Below are 26,585 nucleotides of genomic sequence, written 5' to 3' on the forward strand. Positions count from 1 at the left end.
TTATAGTAATGATGAAAGACGATCGTTATCGTACATTCGTATAACTATTCTACAAATGCAAAGATCCAGTTGCGGTTTGGTTAAAGTTGAATCCGAATATAATTAAAAACGTATTACCTTTAGAAGAATTGGCCTTCGATATGCTCCTGTGATCTGCTATTTACTTTCTGAGCTTTTAGAGTCGGCAGAGGTCAGATCATATTGAAAATTAACCATACATTACAACACAAAGGATGATCCGATCCATAGGCACAAGGGATATAGAATCTTAATGCTCAAGGTTGCAGTTACAACTCCTCACATCGCCTATATTTATAGGCGGTGGAAACCACTTACCATCATGTGGCCCATTTGACCGTCTGCCTACCTATACCATTAAAGAAAATGTACATATTCACCGCCATTACACAAGTAATTAGCACTATTTTCCAGCAGTAAAGGAAAAACCTCCATAGAGGTTTTCGTACATTGACTATTCTATTAATAATTTCGGGTTTTATCCAGGTGACGACAAGCAATGGATTAGGAAAGCGTTGGGGACATCAATGACTAATGTTAAAGAGGTGTTGGTTAGTATTCATCGTGCGGTTATCCCCTCGATCTTTCCGACCTTCAGGACTCCGCGTGGACGTGATCTGACTTAAGTTTGAAAAATATCTAACGGTATTTTATGTCTAAATGTTTGGGATTAATATGTAGCTTCTTAGTTTAAAAGACAGACACTTGTAAACAATCATAATATTAAAGATTAAGGAGGGTCGAAGTATATTGTGAAAAATGTAATCCACCCGCATCTATGAATGTCATAATATGAATATTAATGTTGTAAAATTTACAAAATAATCTGTGCCCTCTTGGCACAAACAAAAGCCATTAAAAAAAAGAGATAAAAAAATAGTTAAAAGGATTTTTCCGAATGTACTCAAAATGGCCAGTGGGTGTTGGATCAGGCTATTAAAGCTACATACTACTTCAAAAACCTGCGAAACCTTATAAGTTAAGGGACGCGAGAACTATCTCACTTATTTGTTAGTTTCAATCTAGTCTATACTAATATTAAAAAGAGGTAAAATTTTGTTTGTTTGTTGGGGTACTTCCGGATTTAATGATCCAATTCTAAAAAACCTTGGTTTTAAGCTACCTACATTGTATTAATATATGACGGGGCGGATCACTATGCAGGGCCTCTACCGCCCATTGTATAAAAGAATCAAATGATAAAATTAGGTAAAAAAAATTTTTTTTTTAATTGGTTTATCGTTGATATTGAATTAAAGTAATTAATAAAAATCATTCTACAATAACTGGAGAACATATTAAAAATATTTACAGAAAATATCAAATCAGTTATCCGGTCAAATAGATAACCCTTTTTTCAAGTCTGATAAAAATACATTAGGTCTGTAATAAAGTTATTAGAAAATATGTTATTGCTTTGCTCGATGCTAATTGCTATTATTTTAACATCTTCTTTTCATTTCATGACAGACAAAACAGATTACATAAGAAATATGTATCTACTACATTCAAATATTTTATTTGTGCCTATAATTTGTATCGGTGGTATCTGATATAATCCTGCTAAACAGATTAAAGATCGTCTATTTTTCTTAGTCGTGTAGATTACGAATTACATTTGCAAAAAAAAAAACACTAACAATTCATTAAGTTCGAAGTCAGATTCACAGTAATCGTCCGACATCTACTAGAGACAAATTTACCAATTGGTCTCATCGAATCAATCGGTCAGTTCAGTTTTCCCAGATGTTATCTTAATTAGAGAAACTGATGTTCATCGAAGTTGTTAGCGATTAATGTTGCTTCGTAATTTGTTTTCCCGTTAGAAACTTCGAATGTGGCAAGTTTAAATGCCAGTTTCAAGCAATTCTTGAAACGACTTTTGTTAGTCGAGAAATATTTGTTATTCATTGTTTCGTACAACTAAGATTACAGGAGATAAATCATGATATCAATTTTTTCAACTTATTTTAAATTTTATTATTTTCTTATTATTTGTTTTTTAACAACACTGAGACAAAAAACAAGTCCTACAACCTACTACATATGACAAAGAATTTATATATTTTATTGTCAATGTCATATTTTGACATTATGACATTGTCTTTAAAACTTCTAGGTTAAATAATTATAATTTCGAGATTAAAATAAATTAAATTACAAAATTTAAGGTTGTAAATAAAATATGAGTGATATTTCAGAAGCATATTTGAATGCTGTTATGAGCAACGTCGCTGCAGTACTTCAATTAAAACAATGGAGTTTTAATAAACAAAGTTTCGAAAATATAGCTCAAAACTATTTTGGTATTCTTATTCCCGCAATTTTAACTGGGAGAAGTTGTGAAAAAAATGTAAATTTTTCTGTTGTTTTAAAACTAGCACCAACTGATGAAAGATATCGAGTTAGCGGAGCAGTAACAGTTATGTTTCTAAGAGAAATATTTGTTTACACAAAACTTCTTCATAAATATCGAGAATTTCAAAATCTTTATGCAATATCACCTCATTTCGTCATACCTAAATGTTATTATGTCTGTACAGATTATTGTAAAGAAGTTATTGTAATGCAGAATATGTGTGAAAAGGGCTATAAACCATATGTGGGAACAAAGTTTTTAGATTTAGATCATATAATCATATCATTAAAGTCTTTGGCAAAATTCCATGCATTATCATATTTATTGAAAGAAAAAAACCACAATCTATTTGAAGAAGTGAAAGAATACTGTGTGCCATTAACAGAAAAAAGTAATAAACGGTACATTGACATCATGATAGATAGACTCAAAAAAGCATTGCAGATATTTGAAAATACTCCATATGTACCTTTGTTAGAAATGTTGGAAAAGAAGTGTGTCAAACTTATCGAATCGGCAACCAACTCAACTAAAAGTTTGTGTCTTTGTCACGGAGATATGTGGATGGAAAATTTACTCTTTCAGTATAAGGTGAAAAATTACACAGATACCTTATATTTTTTCGTTATTAATTATTTTTCTATTATCTTAACTTATTGTCAAAACTTTTTCAGGATGACATACCAATATCTGCTTGTATAATAGATTACCAAACAACAAGAATTTGCAGTCCAGCATTTGATGTATTATATTTAATTGTGAGCAGTACTTCAGCATTGTTAAGAAAAGAACATTATGGACACTTGTTGGATACATATTATCAAACATTTGAACAAACACTTAGTCGAGTGAATTTAAATTCTGAAGTTATTTATAGTAAAGATATGTTTCAATATGATTTAAGTGTAGTTGGACCAGCATGTCTCATAGGAGTAAATACAGCTACTTGGTTATCAAGTGGTTTACAGCGGGAAGGTCATGTAAGAAGTAAGATTATACTCAATACAGAAAGAGAAATAGAGGAGGCTGTGTCAAAATATTCGACCATTATAAAAAATATAATAGATGATTTAACAAGTTATGGATATTTAAAAAATGTTTTTGAATAGACTTGTTTTTGTTATTATTGTTTTTTGTTTAAATATATTTTTGTATTTATAAAATAATTGTTATTCCTTTTTTTTAATATAATTTTCATTAATCTGTAATATCTTCATACTTTATCCAAGTAGTGGGATAATATTATATGTATAATAAATAGATTTATTTATTGTTCATAGTAGTAGAGCTGTATGCATATGCATAATACTTTCAAAGAGAAAAAAATATTTGAACACAATTTGGTAAGACTTTTTGTATCTGTGGTGATGCATAGAAGATATATTAAAAATAAACTACTTAATATTTTGGCTACTTTTAAGCTGTCGTAATAAGAAAGACTGTCAAGTAATAATTTAAAAAAGTTATTAAAATGGGCAAAGGTAATCAAATTGCTCAGATGCTGAATTTGATGGAGGGGATTCTTTAATAAATTACATTAACTCTATCCAATAAGGCGAGAATCTTAACATAAAAATTGTATATGTATAATTTTTTTTACGTTATTTTTATATGAATACTTACTTTTCCAAATACAAAATTATTTCCTGATAAGTGTTAAGAAAAGCGAAACACTTAAGAAAACAAATCAAAAAATTCGAGTAAAATGTAGATGTTTGATAGATTGTTTAAATAAAATCCAATCATGTGAGCAAATAGTCATTAAGAGCGGAAGGTAATATCGTATAAAAATAACGAATTTTATTACGGCGTGAATTTTAATTTGACGCGTAGATGGTACGCTTGAACTGAATATTCAAACAATCGGATCTACACAACTACACATATAGCACATTTCATTTTACGAGTATATCTGGCAAATTTGTCCTTTAAAATTCGGGTTTCAATTTGGAAATAACGTAAATTTTTCTACTTGTAGGTATTTTATTCGGTATAATATAACCGTGATGCATATAGATTTTTCTATACTATTTGCTAGAGAAGAGAATAAATAAGTAAATGTTTTACTATCTATCCATTAAAATGTTTTTACATGGGCACCCATTTTTGGACTGTAATATTTTGATAATTCTACATGTGCGTGAGGTTCTATTCTGGAGTTCAATAGACTTAAAAACTCTGAACATTGGTCGAGTCTTAAAAAAAAGGTGTTGTATCATTTTAAGTTAAAAATACTTTCTATAAAAGCGCTATGATTAACTATTACCTACAACAAAACTAAAATACCATAATAATTACCTACATCCGAAATATTGTAACCGATTGTTTTGATTCTACGTCGTAACGTAGAATCGGATCGATCCAACTGAGTATAACCGTCGCAAAAGGAATTTGAAAAGTAGTTCACAAATTTTATTATAGACTTACACAAATTCAATCAATCTGTTATTTTTGTGCTATACTCACCATAATAAATAAGATTGACCCTTTTTGTTGTATTATGCAATAGCCATTAATGTAAATGACAATAGGTAATCTAAAAGCGAACGTGAACTGAGCGCACTTTAATCTCTTGCATAATTCAAAATACCTCCACGTTTCGACCCGAGGAGGTACTAACATTGCGAATATCCTCTTTCTTCGCGTTCATTGAAAACGCAATATCTTAAGCTCCATCGTATAACAGTAACATAATGGATAAATTGAATTGTTTGATTATATTGTTCTTTTAAAAGAATTTAAATTTTTTTATAGATTTTATCATTTCATTTGGTACAAACATCATATTATGAAGCATCATATCATATTATTAAGAACAGTTTTTTAAATATTCTTAATTGCTTGCCAGTATCGTCCGTATCGTCCGAATCCACGCTCAATTTGTAATTTAATAAACATAGATCCCTACTGAAATAGCTTACATTAATTTTTGTATTTTGTACGACACTCGAGTCGAGATGGCCCAGTGGTTACAACGCGTGCATCTTAACCGATGATTGCGGGTTCAAACCCAGGCGAGCACCGCTGATTCATGTGCTCAATTTGTCTTTATAATTCATCTCGTGCTCAGCGGTGAAGGAAAACATCGTGAGGAAACCTGCATGTGACAAATTTCATAAAAATTGTGCCACATGTGTATTTCACCAACCCGCATTGGAACAGCGTGGTGGAACATATATGGTATGTTCCAAACCTTCTCCTCAAAGGGAGAGGAGGCCTTTATCCCAACAGTGGGAATTTACAGGCTGTTGTTGTTGTAGTTGTGTACGACACTAATAGAACCAGGTTGAAAAATAAAAATAAAAGAAATCTATGAAAAATCGATCATACTTTGAAAACAATTGTAATACACGATGAGCGAGGCCGTATACAGGCCCGCCGCTAGCTGTTTTGTCGCCCGCGTGCAATACCTATTATGCCGCCCTTTTTTTGCTGCAAAAACGCATACCATTATTCCTCCACATGAGGTGGAGGGCGGGGTGTATACCTGCTAAAAACCCACTCTGTCTTTTTGGAGACGTCCTAACGGTAGGCTCACCTCTGCGGAGTTCCACTTCCTAGGGAGTTCTCAGGGCACAGAAACCCTTAACCACGGGACACTTATGGCGGGAGGAGAAGACATCCATAGCGAAGACTCCTTCTACTGGTCTTCTTCGGCGAAGCGGGTCAGCAGCACTGTTCCCATGGTCCCGTAAGATAAGAGCCTTGTTACGAGCATTAAGGGAGTCCAACCAAATAGGTGTATTTTCCTTCCAAGTACAGCAAACAAATCCCATACCATTGCATCAAGGTGTGAGACGAGGGGACGTTATTTCCCCCAAATTGTTTACTAATTCAATGGAGGATAAGATCTCACTTAAGATTTGCAGACGCTTGCTGATTCTTCTATGTGTATCGGCCTACGGATGAACTTGGATAAAACCAAGGTCATGTTCAATGAACATGTTCTACTGGAACCGATTTGGAAAATTACGTCGAATCTTTACATCGTCGATCCCACAGTGCCTTAAGACGAAAGTCTTCAACCAGTGCGACCTACCCGTCATGACATACGGAGCCGAAACGTGGAAACTCACGGCAAGGCCGGTCCACCAGTTTAAAGTCGCTCAGCGTGCTATGGTTGGGCAGCGTTTGGAACATTACGTCGAATCTTTACATCGTCGATCCCACAGTGCCTTAAGACGAAAGTCTTCAGTCAGTGCGTCTTACCCGTCATGACGTACGGAGCCGAAACGTGGAAACTCACGGCAAGGCCGGTCCACCAGTTTAAAGTCGCTCATCGTGCTATGGCAAGGGCTATGCTCGGCGTTTCTCTGCGGGATCGCGTCAGAAGAAATGAGGCGATCCGCCAGAGAACCAAAGTCATCGACATAGCCCACCGGATTAATAAGCTGAAGTGGCAGTGTGCGGGCCATATTTGTCGCAGAACCGATAACCGTTGGGGAAAACGTGTTCTAGAGTGGAGACCGCGTCTCGGCAAACGTAGTGTAGGACGTCCTCGGGCACGGTGGAGTGACGACTTACGCAAGACGGCTGGTAGGAGCTGGATGCGAGTAGCCCAAGAACGATCTCAGTGGCGTGCAATTGAAGAGGACTGGACATATCCAGCAGTGACCTGGGAAATGGGCTGGATTGGATTAGATTTATTTATTTACAATAAATAAAAAATACGATGCCATAGAGCGCACGCAGGCAAGGTGTTTGGTTTGCTCATCAATGCCAACGTAGGAGGACCTCCTACGTTGGCATTGATGATCTTTAAGCTGAGTTGGACAAAATGTTGCACGAAGCTCCATCCAGGATGAGGCCCTGATCCTTCATATGTGTCTGCGCCTTAATTGCCGTCTCTTGGAGCGCGGTAGACGCTCTTCGAGGAGACCTCAGCAAGTATCGCGGATTAGGAGGCCCTCCGTTTTAGTTAGAGAAACCATCAAGACCAGCATCTCGATTCGATCCACCGTGAGCGACACTCCGACTTTAGGGCCGCCATCTGAAAGGTTCGCCCCGTCACCGTGACACAACACACCCGTGCGCGCAGGAGCCAGTCAAACCAACTTCAAACGCCGGACAAGTCGTCCATCGCCCCCTCCCAAAGGATCACCTGATCCTGGAGGTATGCCCTAACGGCCTTCTGAGACAGGAAGGCAACTCGTGATATCGAAATGGTCCTATAGTCTCGAAAGGCGGCGAGCTTGAAGTCTAGCGAATATCTTCTGATGTTAAGTAAAAATATAAAGTATAAATCGCCAAAGTGTATAAATGTAAAATATAAAAAAGGCATGGGCCTACGAGCCCGTGGATGCCATAAATTAAATTAAGAAAAAAAGAAAGGAAGACTATTGAAGTCGTTTGCCACGTCCGGTGATACCGTTAGGACTACGTTCCCTTGGACCACCGCCTCCATTGTCCGGGTCTTCAGGGTGTTTTAGGGCATCGATGGTTGAATGACCCGCCCTTTTACCCGGAAATAGCTCCCCGATCAGTCGCAGGAGCTTCCCTCGCAAACCACGATAGGGGCGCCCCTTTGCTATCTGTTTACTTAACGCCTTTTCGAACTTTTTTTTCAACTGACGATGTGCAGCCCACAGGTGTACCTCTAAGTTTGCGTTGAGCACGTTGCGCCTGCGACACCGAACGTATGCCCTCCGCGCCCGGTTTAACGGTGCCCGTAGCTCTGCTATTTCGAGCGACCACCAATATAACTTACGGCGTGATACCCTTCAAGCCGCCCTACGACAACGCGCTACTACAAGTAACGGATACCTAATCTACCAATTGATAAGAAAACTTAAAGGGGATTCTCCTAACTTCGACAGTATTGTTTTTCATAGGATAACAGACGACGGACTTTTAACTTTACTGAGTGCGATATTTTTCGATGCTTTGAATAATTTATTTTACTTAAGGATTTGAGGGAATTATAATAATGATTTGAATTAGGTACGTGATGTATTGCTCAATTTGCCGCCCCCTGGACGTGCCGCCCGCGTGCGGTGCACGCGTCGCACCCCCGCTTACGGCGGCCCTGGCCGTATATTGTATATCTTTTGCCATTTAAGGAAGGCCTTTGCCCAAAACTTAGAGGTACCTATCAATTAATAAACAATATCGTGTACGTTTTGCCATTTAAGGAAGGTCTTTGCCCAAAAAAAAGATACCTAAATGTATCAATAAATAAACTGCCACGGCAATCGATCAAATTGTGTTGAAATTTATTAATTTCAATCATATATGTATTTATACCGACATCAGTTTTTAGTATATGTACTGATACGCAGGTGTTTTGCATACATTGCATAGATTACGACCGTTAAAAGGAATCGATAGGAAGGTTTAGTGGAACGTGCATTACGGCGAATGAAGAGTGATGCGTGGCGGCTGAGTGTTGTAGGGTCGTTTAGTATGTTTACATTTGTATGTTAAAAGACCATTTAACAACTGCCCAAGTGAAGTCCCCGTTTAAAATATCTGAATAAAAGTTTATAAGCCCAGACGCTTAAATCAATTAACCGATAGTTTCCAGCTTAAATTAAAGCCACTGAAATATCAATTTTATAATTTCCCTGATAACAGGCCATGAAGTAAAACATCCTGAGAAATCTGCATGTGATGAACGCATATACACAACATTCAACCGTTCCAACCTCAACAGGCTTCAGCTAATTAAACTGTATGTTGAACTAAATCAGAGCCAAATATAGATACTACGAAAACAGACTTACATTAGAATGTTATTGAATTTTAGTCTTTGTTACTTTCGTAACAGCTTTTAATAAGAAAAATGATAATTGACAGTTACATTTTGCATTGAAATAGTTTTCAATGCTGCGTCCAACTAAGGATCGTTTTATACCGTTGAATAACTAAGCGTTGGCGTTCGTCGCCGAAGGGCAGAAAACTATTTCGAGATGGAGATAAAGTTTATTCTTCTTGGTTAAGAGTTGCTCCTGTGTGGGGTGAGCTAAAATTGGTTTAGCGTCATTGCATTTTGTGGCAATAAGGAAAATTTTATTCCGAGATTTTTCTACTATCGATGTGATTTAAATTTAATTGGTAACGTTTAACCAATAGCTAATATTTTATGTGGTCGGACTTAGGTCGATTATACTGATTGAAATGTATCTAAAATATTTATATTTATATATATTATATAAATATTTATTTGTATTTAAAGTAGAACGAATGTCAATATAAATAAAGGGATGAAGAGTACATCTTATAGAATCTGCACGTGACGGATGAAATTTTGCCATATTTGTATTCTTCCATTTTTGTTTTCTCTCGGATTTAGCTTCAAACTTTCCTATAAAAAAGAGGAGGCCTGCCAGTCATGGAATATTTACGCACACGAAAGAAATTTGCAACAGTTTCCTTTACAGCATCGCAGAAAAATGGCATTCTCTACCAACAAACGTGATTTCCTCTATAACATGGGTTCCTTTTAACGTAGTGTAAAGATACATCTAGAGTGCAGGCATAACCAGAGTGTCCCTTTTTTTTAAAAAGATTCCAATAGCTTTAGTCATGTTATAAAAGTGCCTCAATTTTAATTATTTTGAACCCAGATTAACTTTTTAGCTGGATTTGAAGATAAGGTAATTTTTCTTTACGCAAAGTACGAGCTCTTTTTATAAGAGAACAAAAGTACGTGAGTAAAATCGGAAGATCTTAAATGTCTTTCTTTAAAGTATTTTTAGATGAACTCGCACGAAGCGTATCAGTGGGTTAAGGTGAGGGCGTTTTATTTCACGGAGCTTTACAAGGTGCCTGATAAACGTACCGGAGTAGGCGCAATTTTAGGTGACGCATTATTCGATTATCCGCTCGGCTTGTTTCAGGAGGATTTTGCTTCATTAACCGTCACTGCCCTTGTCTGGAGTTACAATTCATATATACTAGGCAATTGCAACACAGCGAATAAGGAGGTTTTAGAATATATTATATTTTTATTTGTTCCTAAATTGTAGTACTTCAAACTGGTTGCGAGATCAGGAAGAAAGAATGGAAGGCGGGAGTTTAAACATTTAAGAGAAGCCTATGTTCAGCAGTGAATAGCGTTAAATTAATGATGTCTTAGATTTTTGAGATAAAGCACTTTACAGCGTTCGTGTCTACAGTCTACCCGTGACCACGAAACGTCGGGATGATAAAAATAATTAATATACGCGATTTAAATCCGTTAAAACTAGTTTTATTTCTAAATAAAACTAATTATAACGGATGAATCGCGTATATTAATTATTTTTTAAACATCCCGACGTTTCGAGCACTTTGCAGTGTTCGTGGTCACGGGTAGACTAAGATGACATTTGTCTATTTGAAGAACAAAGGAAATATTATTAACAACTACCGCCAACGATTTCTCAATTGATATCTTGAGTAACGTTCCGGTTGCACGCAGAAGGCACTAACTGTATCTTTAGGTCTTGCAGTCTGTTGGATTTGGGATTTTAAATTTTTAATAAGTGGATCCCAGGTGTTAGAAAGTCTCCAACCATCTTCTCTATTGGAGACTTTCTAACACCTGGGATCCACTTATTAAAAATTTAAAATCCCAAATCCAACAGACTGCAAGACCTAAAGATACAGTTAGTGCCTTCTGCGTGCAACCGGAACGTTACTCAAGATATCAATTGAGAAATCGTTGGCGGTAGTTGTTAATAATATTTCCTTTGTTCTTCAAATAGACAAATGTCATCTTAGTCTACCCGTGACCACGAACACTGCAAAGTGCTCGAAACGTCGGGATGTTTAAAAAATAATTAATATACGCGATTCATCCGTTATAATTAGTTTTATTTAAATGTGTAATAATCGCGAAAATTTAAGACAACATTAGTTTTATTTCAATGCGATCAATTAATGATGATGATTAATTACCGATACTGTAAGTATAATTGTAAAAATTATATTTGTAAAATTTTCTATAGAGCTATTCTATAAATGAAACAATAAATACAGCGTTTAATGCGATCGTGAATGTTACAAAATAAAATGCGTAAAAATAAAATACATCAATTTCATTACATTTATTATATTATGTAATTAAATTGATGTATCATTTAATTATAATATCTATTGCAGTAACTATTGTCATCGACGTTACTTCTTATCTTACTTCTTACAGAATAACACTCGTAGGACAGAGTGCGTAATGACATAGTACCACATAGCTTTACAGAGTCTATGTAGATATTGTTATTATTATTACATATACATATATGTATTTAGATATTATATGAGTATTATTGAACTCTTCTCCAACGAATTGACACATGTGATAAATGACGACAGTTAGGTATTATTACAAAAACGTTCTCGTTTACTAATTTTGATGCAGACCTGACTTTAGCTGCTATATTAAAAATGTAAAACAGAAAGATTTTTCATCATGTATCTGTAATTTCATATTACCATAGTGTTATATAAGTAAATCCTAGCAATGCGTCAGCATTATGGCATAATTAGAATCAACGAGTTCTCCCTACGCTGCGAAATGGGGGGTGATACAATAATTGATTCGCTCCCGTCGGTCTGAGAAGGAAATCCGTGAAATTATACATTCACTCTGATTGTTTGTATTGACTTCGATATTATGTTACTATGGTTTTGAGTTTTGATGACAAAGTATTACTACAAATGAGGTAATAACTCTTATAGATGATAATTAAGAAAACCAAAACCATTCTAAATTTTTTTAGTTTCGATAGTAATTTTGCTACTTTAAGTTAAAAAGAAGGTTTATTAAAGTTAAATAACTTTAATAAATATATATTATATGTACCAAACAAGAGAGAGCTTCCTTCTGTTTAAGCCATTCGCATCATTTCCTTGTTATACACAGCAAATATGAGTTTGTAAATTGTGAGCATGTAGTGTGTTTGACATCCGCAGAAAAATGGCGCTAGAGGTACCTGCATGTAAAAACGCTTTTTAAAAATTAGAATCAAAGAACCATGACATAGCAGATTTTCATGGAAGTTTGTAAACGCTATATAAAATGTATTAACATATATATTTTTTAAGCACTGGTAGTTATTGTTAATTATGATGATTGTGATTATACTTATTGTGTTAATCCAATTGTATATTGATGGTATTATATGTATATTTTAAATATTATACATTGTCACGAGTGCTATTGATCTTTACAGATAGAGTTATCCGCATATGTTTCGGCTTCGTAACCTATTTGATTGCTCTATCATCCTATGTCATAAAATATAAGTCTGGTTTCTTCCATCATTCCATAAAATGTATATAGTTACATTAACCATTTAACGTGAGCTGATCTACAAAGTAAATTATTATAAAAAAATGCATTTGCGCAAAGTTAATATCCGCTAACATAACAGTAATTTCCCTATCATATATACAAAAAAGAAAAAACGAGGCGTCTGCTATTGGTTAAGGCGTTTTGACAGCTGTCAAATGTGACATTGCCGAAATAATCTGTGCCCCGTCGGCGCAACTAAAAGCTATTAAACTAAGAATTGAAATTGTAAGACATTTTCTTTCGTCGCAATATATGAGTGCTCAGGTTCACTATAAATATTCTGATATTAATTGTAATTCTTTTGTTTTATTTTTATATTTACATAATCGACGAAGACAGCTAACTATTATTTTTTGATGTCGGTATTTATTGTAATTTATATTCAAAAGATTCACGATATTATTTATAAAATTAAATATCATTTTCCAATATACATATAATATCCCAAACTTAGTTAAATATAAACGAATATATAATTAAGTAGTATAAAAGAATTAAGAATCGACTTCAATTCATTCAATATAGTGAATATTAATAACTATTATAAATGAAGCAGATTGTCTGTAAATTAAATGTAGTCCTGAAAATATCGATTCAGAATAACCATTTATGTTTTTAAACTGAGTATGAATTTCATAAGCATTTTTAGTCTTAGACATTGTTGAAATCAAAGTACAATATTTTTCTAATGAATGTATAAACTATTTTATTTGTTGTTTTAGCCATAAATGTTTGTGATTGCAGCTATATATTTTTTTAAATAACACTACCTAATATTAATTTAACTATGAAGAATCTTATTAAGTAAAATAGGTCATGTATGGTTGTATTAATTGTTGATTAAAGAATAAAATATACTCATTACAACTGTTATATTTAATTAACGAAACATAAAGTATTGTGTAGGAAGATAGACTGGTAAATAGACCACCTGGTGGTAAGTGGTCAGTTGAGACCACGAATATACATTGGCGCCATAATTAATCATTCCTTACATCCTCAATGCGCTACTAACCATGTGAAAAAGATGTTATACTTCATTTACCTGTGGTAACACTGGTGGCTGACTCAGCCTTTAAACAGTAGCAAACAGTAGTTATGGAGCTGCATAAATCGCCAAGTAACTTAAAAGTTGATGTAGTTCAGTGACTTTATTTTAATATGCTTAATTTCGACTCATAATTAATTTAGTATTCGGCGCCAAAATTGTCATCGTGAATTATTATACGATTGTTTAAAGAAACGCATAAGCTTAAACGTAAAATAAACGAACTCTAACATCCAATACAAGCACGTAGCGAAGTCATGCAGTCAAAAATCTCTAGCCGTCGGAAGTCAATTGAGAGTCTAACAAGCGCACTTCTGAGAATTCGTTGCTAAGTAAGCTGGGATTACGTACGTTACTTGCACAAACAGCGCGTTCGAGAATAAATCCTGGCATTTTTTATTGGAAAAGAAATTTTAGTAAGTTTAATACTTAGGTATCGTTTATGTACCTTTTCAAGATGGAGGGAAAAATAAATATTTTTTTAGGGTCTGAAATAAATCATTGCGAACGTCGTCAGAGAATGAAACAAGGTTGTTTATACAAATTATCCGGAGTTAGCTACGATATTGACTTTGATTTTTAACATGAACATACAAACGATGTTTTTTATAGTATTTCTGCAGAAAAAGAAAACAATTAGGTATTGTTTAGACGGAACTTTCATAGCTTTCATTAAAGCATTATGACCAAAAATAGCTATTGATTAATCAAAATAATATTATAGGCTTTACAAGCACTTTTGAATCGACATTTTGCAAAACTACCACCAGTTCGGAATGTAGATTGTACCCCAAAGAACTGGCAAGAGACTTATTAATATTTATATTAATCCACCCTTATCAGAACAGATTAAATATATGTTCTTAAAAATGGTATAAAATATTTTAAAAAGTTGTTATTGTCGTATTTGATAACGGCAAGAGACGGCTGTAGGATTGATAAGGGCTATATTTGTATCACCAGAATTTGCGTTCTCGATTGTACATTGAATATTACATTGAAGCTTATATAATGTAATTGCGTTAAGAATAAAAATTCGTATTCTTTCTATTTGTCTTAACGCTTTGTCTTTAAGACACACGAGCTGACCAGCTGTACTTTTAAGTGAAAAAGTGAAACAAAATAAGCTTATTTTGTTTTAAATATAGCAAATGCACATGATATTAGAATTGTTGAAATATTTACGATAGTAAGGTATGTCAATGCGACACCAACCTTGGAAACTAAGTTGTTACGACCCTCGTGCGCACTTACACTGGCCCACTCATCCTTGAAACTAGAATACTATTAAGTAACTGTTTGTTGTTAAAATTGAGATAAGGAAATAGGTTCACGGAAATAGGCTCACAGCCTGTTAGGCTACAACCAAGTAAACAAACATTAAGTGGATTTAATTTTTTTAACAAATAATTGTTAATATTTGCCTAGATAATTTGAGTTGCTATTTTGTTTTTCCATTTGTCTACTTTTCTTTGTCCTATAGTATACTTACGTAAATTTATAAATATAAATATATAAGTAGCGTTTATAAAACGTTTGATTCCACTTCAGTTTGTAACTGTACTTGAATCTCTTGTGGGATGGTTGCTTCGCGTAGATATGTATTTTTAATTTTTCGTATCTTTTTAATCCTTCTTGAAGTATAAGATATAAGAGATAGAAATTGTATTGTAACAGTTGGGTACTGTAACTGTACTGTAACTTGGCCACTGTGGAAGTTATCTTACATATATTTTTTAATTGTGTCAGGTTGGCAGACAAATTGTCCAACTTGATGATCAGTGCTCATCTTTGTGTAATATCCCTTAAGCATATAATATCACAGTTTAACTTTTCCAAACCCAAACATTATAATTAACAAAAGTGCACAGTATTGATGTAGATAATAATATGAATTGGTTACTAGGGTTATATGTTACAAGGAATAGTTCGTTAATGACCTACAGAATTTTTACGAGGCGAGTCCTTGTTAAAGCTGTACCTATATCCATTTATTTACAAGAAATCATATTTATTCATATCATAAAAATAGCTGTTACAAGCCCGGTTCAAAAAAGGAAGCAGGATGAACGGAGGTCAAAAATGAATCCTATATATAGGCAATTTAGCTACGAACGATTGAGTATCGATTGGTTATCTCATCATAATATTATACCCATATATTTAGTAGTTATACCGTGATAAAATCACAAAGGAAAAATACATTGTATTTATATAAGAATAAAATGATATTATAGCAGGTAATATTGCGTAGCGAAGCTAATTAGTTTTTAGACTGAAACCTTTTACGAAACGTTTTAACCATCTGTCATATGTATTATATGTATATTTATTTTTCAGTAGTTTTTCTAGTTACATATTACAAAGAATCATGTCCTCATTTGTTACAACGGATATATGTCGTCTAAATAAAGTAAGCTCCGTTGTGGCTGGGAAGATGTGTTTTCATGCTTGAAAGAATGACGTGTAGATTAGGATGACAGAGTGAAGTTTTGGGTGTAACGATTCCAAATATTGGATCGGTCCTTTAGAAAATTTATTCACGTTCAAGTAGTGCGGATATCTTCTTCTCCAAAGGGCAATGACATTTGACAGCTCAATGACATTTACAGTCTTTCACTGTTAAATTGTTTCATAGGAAACATATTAAAAGTTGTAATAAAACTACTCACATAACATTAATTTATGTCACTATATTAATTTACCAATCGATACATATATTATTCATCCGCTTATTGTATATTAATTATATCCTTTTACCGCACAACCTCGAATTTAGTTTTCATTTCCACTACCCGTTCAAAATCAACCGCCTTTTGTTTTTCTCGTGCCAGGAAGTGTTAGCTCGCCAGACCACGCCACGAGAGGAACGGGAGTCCCATATACGGTGTCGATAACCGAATCAATAATCATACAAATACAAGTTATTTCAATTAAAAAAAAAACGTATTTAAAAATCAAAACCGTACTAAATATGATTGTTTCAATTAAAATTATGTAAGTATATTTAAAAAACTATGACAAAGTTGAAAAAAAATTAATACGTTGTCAAAATATAACCCAGTTTTGTCTTCAATAAATAACCTTCCGTACAGATAAGTTCAGAAAGAGGTTTTCAATTTAATACTTTTTATATTTTTGCATCTCAAAGGCGCGTTAGGGAGACACTCGAAAACTAATTGGATGCAGCTGGGTGCATTTAGATAGGTACCGGATTACGCGAATGAATCACATGTAATGCCATCTTTGTCACGCTTAATTGTGATATTACGTACATATCTGCGGTGATCTAATCGAATTACATTCATCCATTTAATAAAAGAGGTCGCATGATTTAGGAAACGAGGTACTGAGGGTATTGTAATTAATAAAGATATTTTAATGTGTTTGTTAGTATAACTAGCATGGTAAAATACCTTGGCAGGAAAATGCAAGAAGTTCTATGTTAGAATGGTTATCCAAAACTACTACTATATTTTGCTACTAAAACTGGTGAGTGAGCCAGTGCAACTACAAGCACAAGGGACATAACATCGTAGTTCCCAAGGTTGGTGGCACATTGACTATGTGAGGAATAGTTAATATGTCTTACAGCGTCATTGTCTATGGGTGATGGTGACCACTTACCATCAGGTGGCCCATATACCATAAAAAAACCAAAATGTTGCCAAATACAGTAACAACGCGATCAGTGAAGGTGAGCATGTAAACGTTCATGCACATTGCAAAGGCGCCGCCTTAAGCTATTACCCGGGTCGTAAGTCCTGGGAAAAGTTCAGTTTTAACCTCTACTACACAATCTGGAACCAGCACGGCGAATTTATAAATGCAAAAAATACACTATTTTAGTAGCTTATCGTAAAAAAATATTGAATAGTTTTTTTTATCTAAATTTATACCTATGTATAATTAACTCAGCTTATATACACACATTAAATGCTTAAATATATATATATACATATACATAAATATGAACTAAAACTAGTTACTGTATGAACCTTGACCGCGTGGAATGGTGGCAAGAATGCTAGCAGCATTTCCCCGTTGAATCACAAATCCGATCATCTGGGCAAAAAACGAACCAGCCCTCCTGTCACCAGTGGAGGCAATGAGGCGAGGTGTTAAGCTTATATAGTTTACAGATTTATAGTTCAATCAATAAACGTCAAAACAAATAGAATAATAAAAAGTCATTACAAACAAATGATTATAACGTCGCTTTATCTAAGTTCAATATTGCAGTTGATTTGGATCGCGGCCCGTAAGCAATTTTGCAATACATTGATCAGGTAAACGGTTATTTATTGGGAATTGGCTGCAAATCGAATATCCGGTAGCGACGTCGAACTTGTTGACTTGCGTTTACCGGCAGTTGCGTCTTGAATATAATTAAGGACACTTTTTATTTGCTATCTCTTATTTTGCTATGCAATTAATTTGTAAAATGATTTTGTAGTTTAGATTTAATAATTATTAAAATGTTTTCAAAACTTGCTAGTATTAAACTTGTAATTTTTACTTATGGTATCTCTAGGAACTTTACTGAACAACTTCTTGGTATCGAGCTCCTGTGATTCTTAAAAAATAAATGACAAAAACAAAATGAATTAATATGTATATAGATATACAATTCATGTAAAAACATTAATAACGTGTTATATATAACAATTTTAGAAAATTATATAAACTTATAGTTGTAAACACGAAACGTGAGTCACACAGCGGACACAAGAGTTACATTCGGAATAGAATCAAAAGAAAAGGTCCAAAGGATCGGATAAAATCAAAGAGTTTCCAACACATTGGTTCTAAGAAGAGGAGCAAAGGTCTATTCAATGACCCGTCTATTTTACTCTGCTTAACCTTCCGTAGTACAGCGTATAAAATTAAGGAATAAATAGTTTAAGTGTTGCTTTAAGAATTTAGGAATAATTATTCCCACGGTTACAGAATGTTGTGTTTTCCTTTTATATGTTATTGCAAATATTATTTTCATGCGAAATAGGCTATGTGTAACTGTTTAACAATAAAAAATACGTCAAGTCATTTGTCGGTTTGGAGGTAGAATATCTGATGAGTGGGTGGTACTCTGACAGTCTTGCACAAATCCCACCAAAGAGTATATTATGATAACATGGGGAGCATACTAACATTATAATGATAATATGGAGTCCAGCATATTCGTATGACCAAAAGCGTCTAAAAATAAACATAAATAAATCAAAAACAAGTAAATGCAGTCACACATCATCACCTTGTGTTACCAGCTTCCAATATTCCGTTGAATCGAATGAATCGGATCTCGTATCACTCTTTAAGGCAACAAAAGAGTCTCTCTATTAAATGTTTTTAGCCCTTTAAATTAATTATATTTCTAATAAAATGGCAACTTTGTATTATATAAGAAATTCAAGGCTTTACAGAGAACTGTGACAAATGTTTTCAAGTAAACTAGGTTTATGTTCCATCAAGTAAATTGATTTTTCCCTTCATATAAACTTTATCAACAATGTAATATCTTGTAAAGTAAATTCAATGTAATGGCGCATTGTTTTATTAACTTAAGTACATAGATACACTCGTATACGGAATCAATTTTTCTATAAAACGATACATACAATAAAATCAAATTAAAATAGTCGACGAGCGTAATTAATAATTCCTGAACACAAATTTCGATTCAGTTCAAACAAAGAATTTTTAACTTTTTTTATTGTGTTCTCAATAAAGCAAAAAAGTAAAGCTTTCGAAATATTTCCTCGATTCGTATGCATATATGATAATAGTTAAATAGATTATCAGAATAGAATACAGATATTCCATTTCATCCCTTGGGTTCAATATATCAATTACGTACATAAGCGCCCCATCCATGTCCATACGTAAATCGTTGGTTGTTGTTACATTTTCATGTCAGGCATAAGGTAAATTAAGGGTTTTTTGCAAAATAAAAGAGTTAAACAGTCAGTAAATCATCACGATGATGTTGAGCTAATAATTATAAAAGTAAAGTAAAGTAACAGCCTGTAAATTACCCACTGCTGGGCTAAGGCCTCCTCTCTCATTAAGGAAAGGGTTTGGGACATATTCTACCACGCAGTTCCAATGCTGTTGGTGGAATGCACATGTGGCAGAATTTCGATTAAATTAGACACATGCAAGCCTTCTCACGATGTTTTCGATGAATTATAAAGACAAATTAAACACATATATAGGTGGTGCTTAAATTCGAAATCATCGATTAAGATGTTCTAACCAATGGGCCATCTCAGCTAATAATTATGCTCTGGTTCAATTTAATTATAATATTTTATATATACCTATCTACATATATTAAGAATTATTTCATGATATTATCTTAAGCGGCGATGAAGGAAAACTTGGTGATGAAACCTGCATATGTAAAACGAAAATCGTATACATGTATTTATGTGTAAATCAATACCAATATGCAAGTGTGCAGCAAGTATGATTCTAGTCCAGTATTGGGTCCAGCATTTTAATACATTACGGATTACTTTACTACGATACTTAAGTATTGATACAAGTAAAAAAATATGAATATTACCAAACAATACCGTATAATACGTAACAAAGTTCCGGTAAAAGCAATCGGTATAATAATTTCAATAAAAATCTGGATTATGTTAAGCCCCTGAGCAGACGAATATAAATGAAGGATTATTGCCAGCGTATAAATATTATAAAAAAATACGTTTTCGCAATGAAGCCTTTGAAAATACGTAATCGCTACTAACTCGTATATACTTGGAGTATTAAATTTTAAACCGGCAATTATCTTAATAATCTAATGAAATTTTCGATCCAAGCTTTAAGATTTTTTCGTTGAGATTATATCGTTTAGGGAAAATTATTTTATTGTTGATATTTTTCATTTCATCAGTATATATTCACACTGACATATTAACATCGTTTTAATGCTACTGGAGGCTGCGTTCACAGCGTCTTTATAAAAACGTTTTAACGGATCCGGTTCACACTAGTTAAACTCCAGTAGCTATCTAAAGGCCTGGTAATGCAGTGCCCCAGAGTTCAGCGAGTCAGAATTTTTTTTTAGATATTGTATACTGTCATGTGCGTCGTTTGTTATTTATTCCCATAATCTTTTATTCAACAAAGAGATTCTACTCATAGAGTTGATGTATGGATTTAGCCAAAATATAAGTTAAAGAAGGTTTGAAGGCCTAATTCTTTTTTTATACACCGGGGATTTGCCCTTATAGCTATGTTAATGAGCTCAAAGACTCCATCCATACAACGACAAGTAAAATGGACTTATGAATCGAACTACATATTTTTTACTGGATCTAGAATAGTGTCGTGTATGAAATTAACTCGTTCCTGTATCTACCGACGCCATAGCCGTATAAAAACGTCTATGTAAAGAAAGGATTGGTATGTGAATAAAGCCTTACCTTGAAAGTACGATATTGATTTGCAAATTAATAACACCGCATCGGTTTGATAACGTTGTCTTTTTTCTCTTTGCCTTGGTTTTGACTTTTATTGATTATAAATATTAAATTAAAAAAAAACTTTGTAAAAAGGCTTATTGCAAAGGCAGTATCTAATTTTTAAAGCTATTTCGGAAAACCTCGCTACTCTTTTGTTTTCATTATGAAAGATGACAATGTTGAGTGTTAGAGGAAAATGTAACATGTAGAAAGTGAGAGGAAGATATTTTATGGAATTAATTAGGGAGAAACAAAAGACAAACGCTACTCCCACGTACATTCTGTTGTATCGAAATGTAATGTGTAGGTTTATATTGAAAATAAATACAAGTAAGTGTTGTTCTAAGCTGAAATTATTTTTCTGTACGTAAAAAAAAATCTATGATATATCCAATTTTCGTTCCGAAAAAGGGGGGGGGGGGTCGTGAGGTAATTGTGAGTCTAACAAGCGCGCTTCTGAGAGTAAGCTTCTAAGTAAGCTGGGATTACACTCAGGGCTACTACGCAATTGATACGTAAAAGCACACGGAATCCTCTTACGAATTTCCATTTGTTAGAAAAAATATTCGTATTATAATCAGCCGCAAGAAACTCCATTATATTTTTTGTTTATTGAATACCTGAACCTAATTTAAGAAAGAAACCTAGATAGATAAGATAAAAATTAAACAAAATATTTAAATCCAAACATTATTCAACGACATTATTTTATGAGAAAAAGAAATAAATCTTTGGTATTGAGTTACACATGTGTCTAACACAAATAGATATAGAACAGCAAAGATAGATATTTTTTAATATAGTTTATTACTTTACAAAAAAGAAGTGTTAAGTGGTTTCCCGTTTGAAATATTAACCATTCGTAAACTTAGTTGAACTGGGTCACTAAACCGAAGTTGTTCGCTGCGATTTAATTCGAAGACTATTTTTCAGCTAATAAATTATATAATGTTAGTACACTATACCAGCTATCTATTTTAATATTTTGTCATGTGGTTGTATATTATAACAGCCCTGAATTTAATCTCTCACCGGCAGCTAGTGAAGAGAACGTTGCGATTCGCGAGTAATTCATTAATTCACTCTAATTCCTATTCCTTATTAGATTGAGCGCATAATCAGTGGAATATACGCTAGGATTAAAACATGGCGGACATTTTATAATTATATTTTAATTACGAAAAGCATGAAAAAATTAAAATATTCTATTAAAAGGAATTATTCTGATGTTAATTTCGAATACCGTAATATATATATATATATATATATATATACATCCTACAACATTTTTGGCGTCATGCACGTGGTGCATCATTACGACGTCCTCAAGTTCCCCTTACTTTAATTAACATGTCTTAATGAATACTGCTTAGTTTTTTGATTTCCAGCTCCTTGGGATACGTTGTTTTCTGATAAAAAAAAAATCCGCGATATTCATCTTTCAGTCAGGCCCAAACATTATTGAACCCCTAACCATGATGATACATTTCAGGCATCCTCAATATATCGATCATAATTTACCTATGGCATCGATTATTTAGCGTCCTCACAGGATGGACTGTATTTGGAAGTGCGACGTTGCCAGCTTTAGGTTTGTTATCTCTTTCTTTTCCTATCGCTGTTCTGTTCAAACAGTTCAACGTTTATTTTGTTCCAATATTCGTAAGGCTTATACATATACGGATGTCCGATATATTATAATGTGTAAATACGAATCTTTTGCTTCCTACCCATTATTACGCCGACGACTGTTATCCAGATCTCACGGAGGATCAGCGAAAAACTTGAGCGATTTCAATTTTTTTATATTAGATTCATATTTGGTTTGCGCAAATATGATCGTGTCTCTCATTTTCGCTCTTAGCACAAGTGGCTCTGCCCATAAAACTTCATCGGAATAATTATGACTTCTCTATCATATTACTTTGTTGTTGCATTTGTTATCGCCTGTGTTTTATTTTTCCTGTATGTCATAAAAATCTACCTACCAAATTTCATATTTACTATAATAAAATGATAGTATTTATAATAAAATGAAATTACTGGGAACAGTGCTTTCATTTTATAGTTGGTAGCATTCAGCCACATAGTACCACCTAAAATAGTACTGTATGCTTCAAGATCACGATCTATCTTCTATTGTACAAGGTTCAATTTTGGGTCCCTTACTATTTCTGGTATATATAAATGATCCTTTTTATGTTAAAGGTATTTGTGATATAGTGTTGTTTGCTGACGATACTTCACTGATTTTTAGGGTTGACAAAAAAAACTGACTATGACGATGTGAACGGTGCATTATCACAGATACACAATTGGTTTACAGTAAATAATTTAGTTTTGATTGCTCAAAAAACAAAATGTGTAGTTTTTATCCTACCCAATGTTAGAAAGCATAATTATAAGATATCTTTAAACGGTGACCGTCTTGATGTAGCCGATACTACTTGTGGTGTTCTCAGGAATAGAATTGGATTCCAAACTTCAGTGGAGTCCTCATTTATCATCCCTAACAGGAAGACTCAGCTCTGCAACATACGCGTTTAGAAAAGTTAGACAACTAACTGAGGTTGATACCGCTCGTCTAGTATATTTTGGTTTTTTTTACAGTATTTGTCATATGGCATATTACTTTGAGGTAAAGCTGCAGGTATTGAATCTGTCTTTATTTTACAAAAGAGAGCAATCCGGTTTATTTATAATCTTGGAGCTAGATACTCTCTTCGGGATGTTTTTAAAAAAGTAGGAATACTCACTGTTGCGTCTCAGGATATTTACAACGATATTATGTATATTCACAGTAACATTGATGACTTTGATAAAATCAGTGATCATTATTGTTTGTGCACTAGAAGTAAGGATAAGCTTATAACACCAAGTTTCCGACTCCGCAAAGTCAATAAATCCTTCTTGGGGCAAGGTATCCGATTCTATAATAAAATTCGGCAGAAATTTTTAACTTTGCCATTTCGTAAATTCAAATCCTTTTTAAAAAGTACATTGGTAAAAAAAGCATATTATTCGAAAGAAGATTTTATAGATGATAAAAAAGCGTGGATGTATCTGTTGACTTCCAAGCTGAATATATTAATTTAAATAATTGTATTTAATTAACATGACTTTGTATTTTTTAAGTGTTGAAAAAGAGTAACTACTGAGTTTTTTGCCGGTTCTTCTCGGTAGAATCTACTTTCCGAACCGGTGGTAGCTTCACTTAATTGTAAAATGACGATTCAAAAGTGCTTGTTAAAGCCTACTTGAATAAATTTTATTTTGATTTCTGTTTTTTTTTTGATTGAGCGTCCGTATGCAGCTATTAGGCGTCCGTATAAAGCTATTGGGCGTCCGTATACAGCTATTGGGCGTCCGTATACAGCTATTGGGCGTCCGTATACAGCTATTGGGCGTCCGTATACAGCTATTGGGCGTCCGTATACAGCTATTGGGCGTCCGTATACAGCTATTGGGCGTCCGTATATGGCTATTTGGCCTCTGTACAAAGTTACTAAGCTTTACGCCGGTTTGTTTACACCGAATAATAAAAACTACCAATCACAGATAACAGAAGATTTAACAGTACAGATATCAATCACGATTGATATAGATGTTGTACAAACTTTCACCCCCTTTTATCCCCTTAGAGGATGATTTCGTGGATGGAAACTATCCTATCTTCATACCAAATTTAATTTACACCAGTTTATCGGATATAGATTCCCTGTACAAACTTCTACTTTCCTTTTTTATCTCGTTAGGGTAAAATTTTGGAGACAAAATTATCCTATGTTCTTTTCTACAAAGTCCCCATACTAAATTTCATCTAAATCGGTTCAGCAGCTTAAGCGTGTAAAGATAACAGACAGACAGACATACTTTATATTATTATTATGAATAATTAATATAAATATTAATTATTGTAATATATTTAAAAAAAACTTCCACGAAGTCCTCGGGGATTCATATATTCCTTATTAATATATTTTATAAACATTAAATGACTGATGTAAAACAAACAATAATCAAGCACCGAATAGGTATCATGTAACGCGTAAGTAATGAGCAAGACGGCAACGTCGCAATTTTGGACGCCAAATACGCGAATCCGTAGTCAGGAATTCCCCTCGATATACAGTGTGCGATATACGCGCTGCGGCAGCGCCTCACCTGCGCGGTGATTTCTTAGGGAACTTTTCAATATTTTATTGCAACTATTTAGAGCGATTTTCAGCTTCCGTCGATTTTTGTACTACGGCTAGCTAGGATGAATAGGACCTCAATGCCACCGGCTAAAAAAGTGGCGTCCGGTATACGGACGCCAAAAGCGATGATTAAAAAATAATGATTATATATATATATATATATATATAATCATTATTATATTATAGTTGTTAAATCTAATATTGCAGTTATATTAATAATATAAATTCTAAGCAACATCGTCTATTCCAATTGACAGACATTAAAATTCTTTGTTTTAACCGAACCAGAGCTTGACATATAAAGGTAGGTTTACCACTAGCGTTCGCATTCGAATTTCAAATAAATAAGCTAAAACTTTCGTTTAGCGTCGCAATACGTAAAACGTTTGTTTCACTAAAAAGTCACATCAAAGATCGATAAAATAGGGAAAAATCACGTAAATCTTGTAATACTTTGATGTAGTCACGTAGCAACATTTGCGCGCGGTATCACGTAATGCAATTGCATTGAATTTGTAGCATGAGCGGTGTGAAAATTGCATTATTTAGAATCTATTGCCTGCGGTACGTAGAACGAACAAGCAGTTCTACTCGCGACTTTGTTCGAATGTTGGACAGCTAAATTAGTTTTAATGTGTTTTATTTATCTATGTTTAATATTATTTTGACCAGTGCTTGTTGTAGCTGAAACTAGAACTAGCGTTTCTTTTTTAATTTTTTTTTTTATTTATTTCTTAGTAATAACACAATATTTTTAACCATTTTGTTTGTTCTCACCAAACTATTAGGCTTGACGGTGAGACGCTCATTTTGTTTAAAATACAAAAATAATGGTTCACAATAAAATTAAAAGAAATAAAATATAACATCTTCTTCTTAAAAACTTAAAAGTATATCAACACTATAACTTATTTTTAATATTATAAAGTTCACTGCGGTCTTGTTTCACGATGACGACAGGTTTTCGTCATTGAGTAACAAGTCCCTAAGTTTTCTTTTTAACATTTGTTTACTTATTTTACCATTTTTCCTTAACATATCAATTTTATTAAATACTTTAGGTACAATCTCTCTCCATAATAATTTCTTAATTTTGGTTGTACTAATTTATTCTTTTCCACATTCCGGGTATTGTATACATTTTTTATCGGTATTTTATATTCTTTATTGTAATAATAGTCTAAACTATTAAATAACCATTTTTTTTCAA

At 33.6% G+C, this 26,585-nt stretch overlaps 1 protein-coding gene across 1 annotated transcript in view; it reads left to right on the forward strand.

Moving 5' to 3' along the window:
• The first annotated feature begins 2,108 nt into the window (after window positions 1–2,108).
• The window catches only part of LOC124539095, a 62,228-nt gene continuing 37,751 nt past the window's right edge, over window positions 2,109–26,585 (forward strand). The window contains exons 1-2 of the mRNA XM_047116418.1: window positions 2,109–2,968; window positions 3,052–3,482. Of these exons, the coding sequence (XP_046972374.1) occupies window positions 2,204–2,968; window positions 3,052–3,482 (1,196 nt within the window). The 5' untranslated portion in view covers window positions 2,109–2,203. The remainder of the gene's footprint in view (window positions 2,969–3,051; window positions 3,483–26,585) is intronic.

This window comes from Vanessa cardui, chromosome 21 (genome assembly GCF_905220365.1).
Source record: "Vanessa cardui chromosome 21, ilVanCard2.1, whole genome shotgun sequence".
In the NCBI taxonomy this organism is placed as follows: Eukaryota; Metazoa; Arthropoda; class Insecta; order Lepidoptera; family Nymphalidae; genus Vanessa; species Vanessa cardui.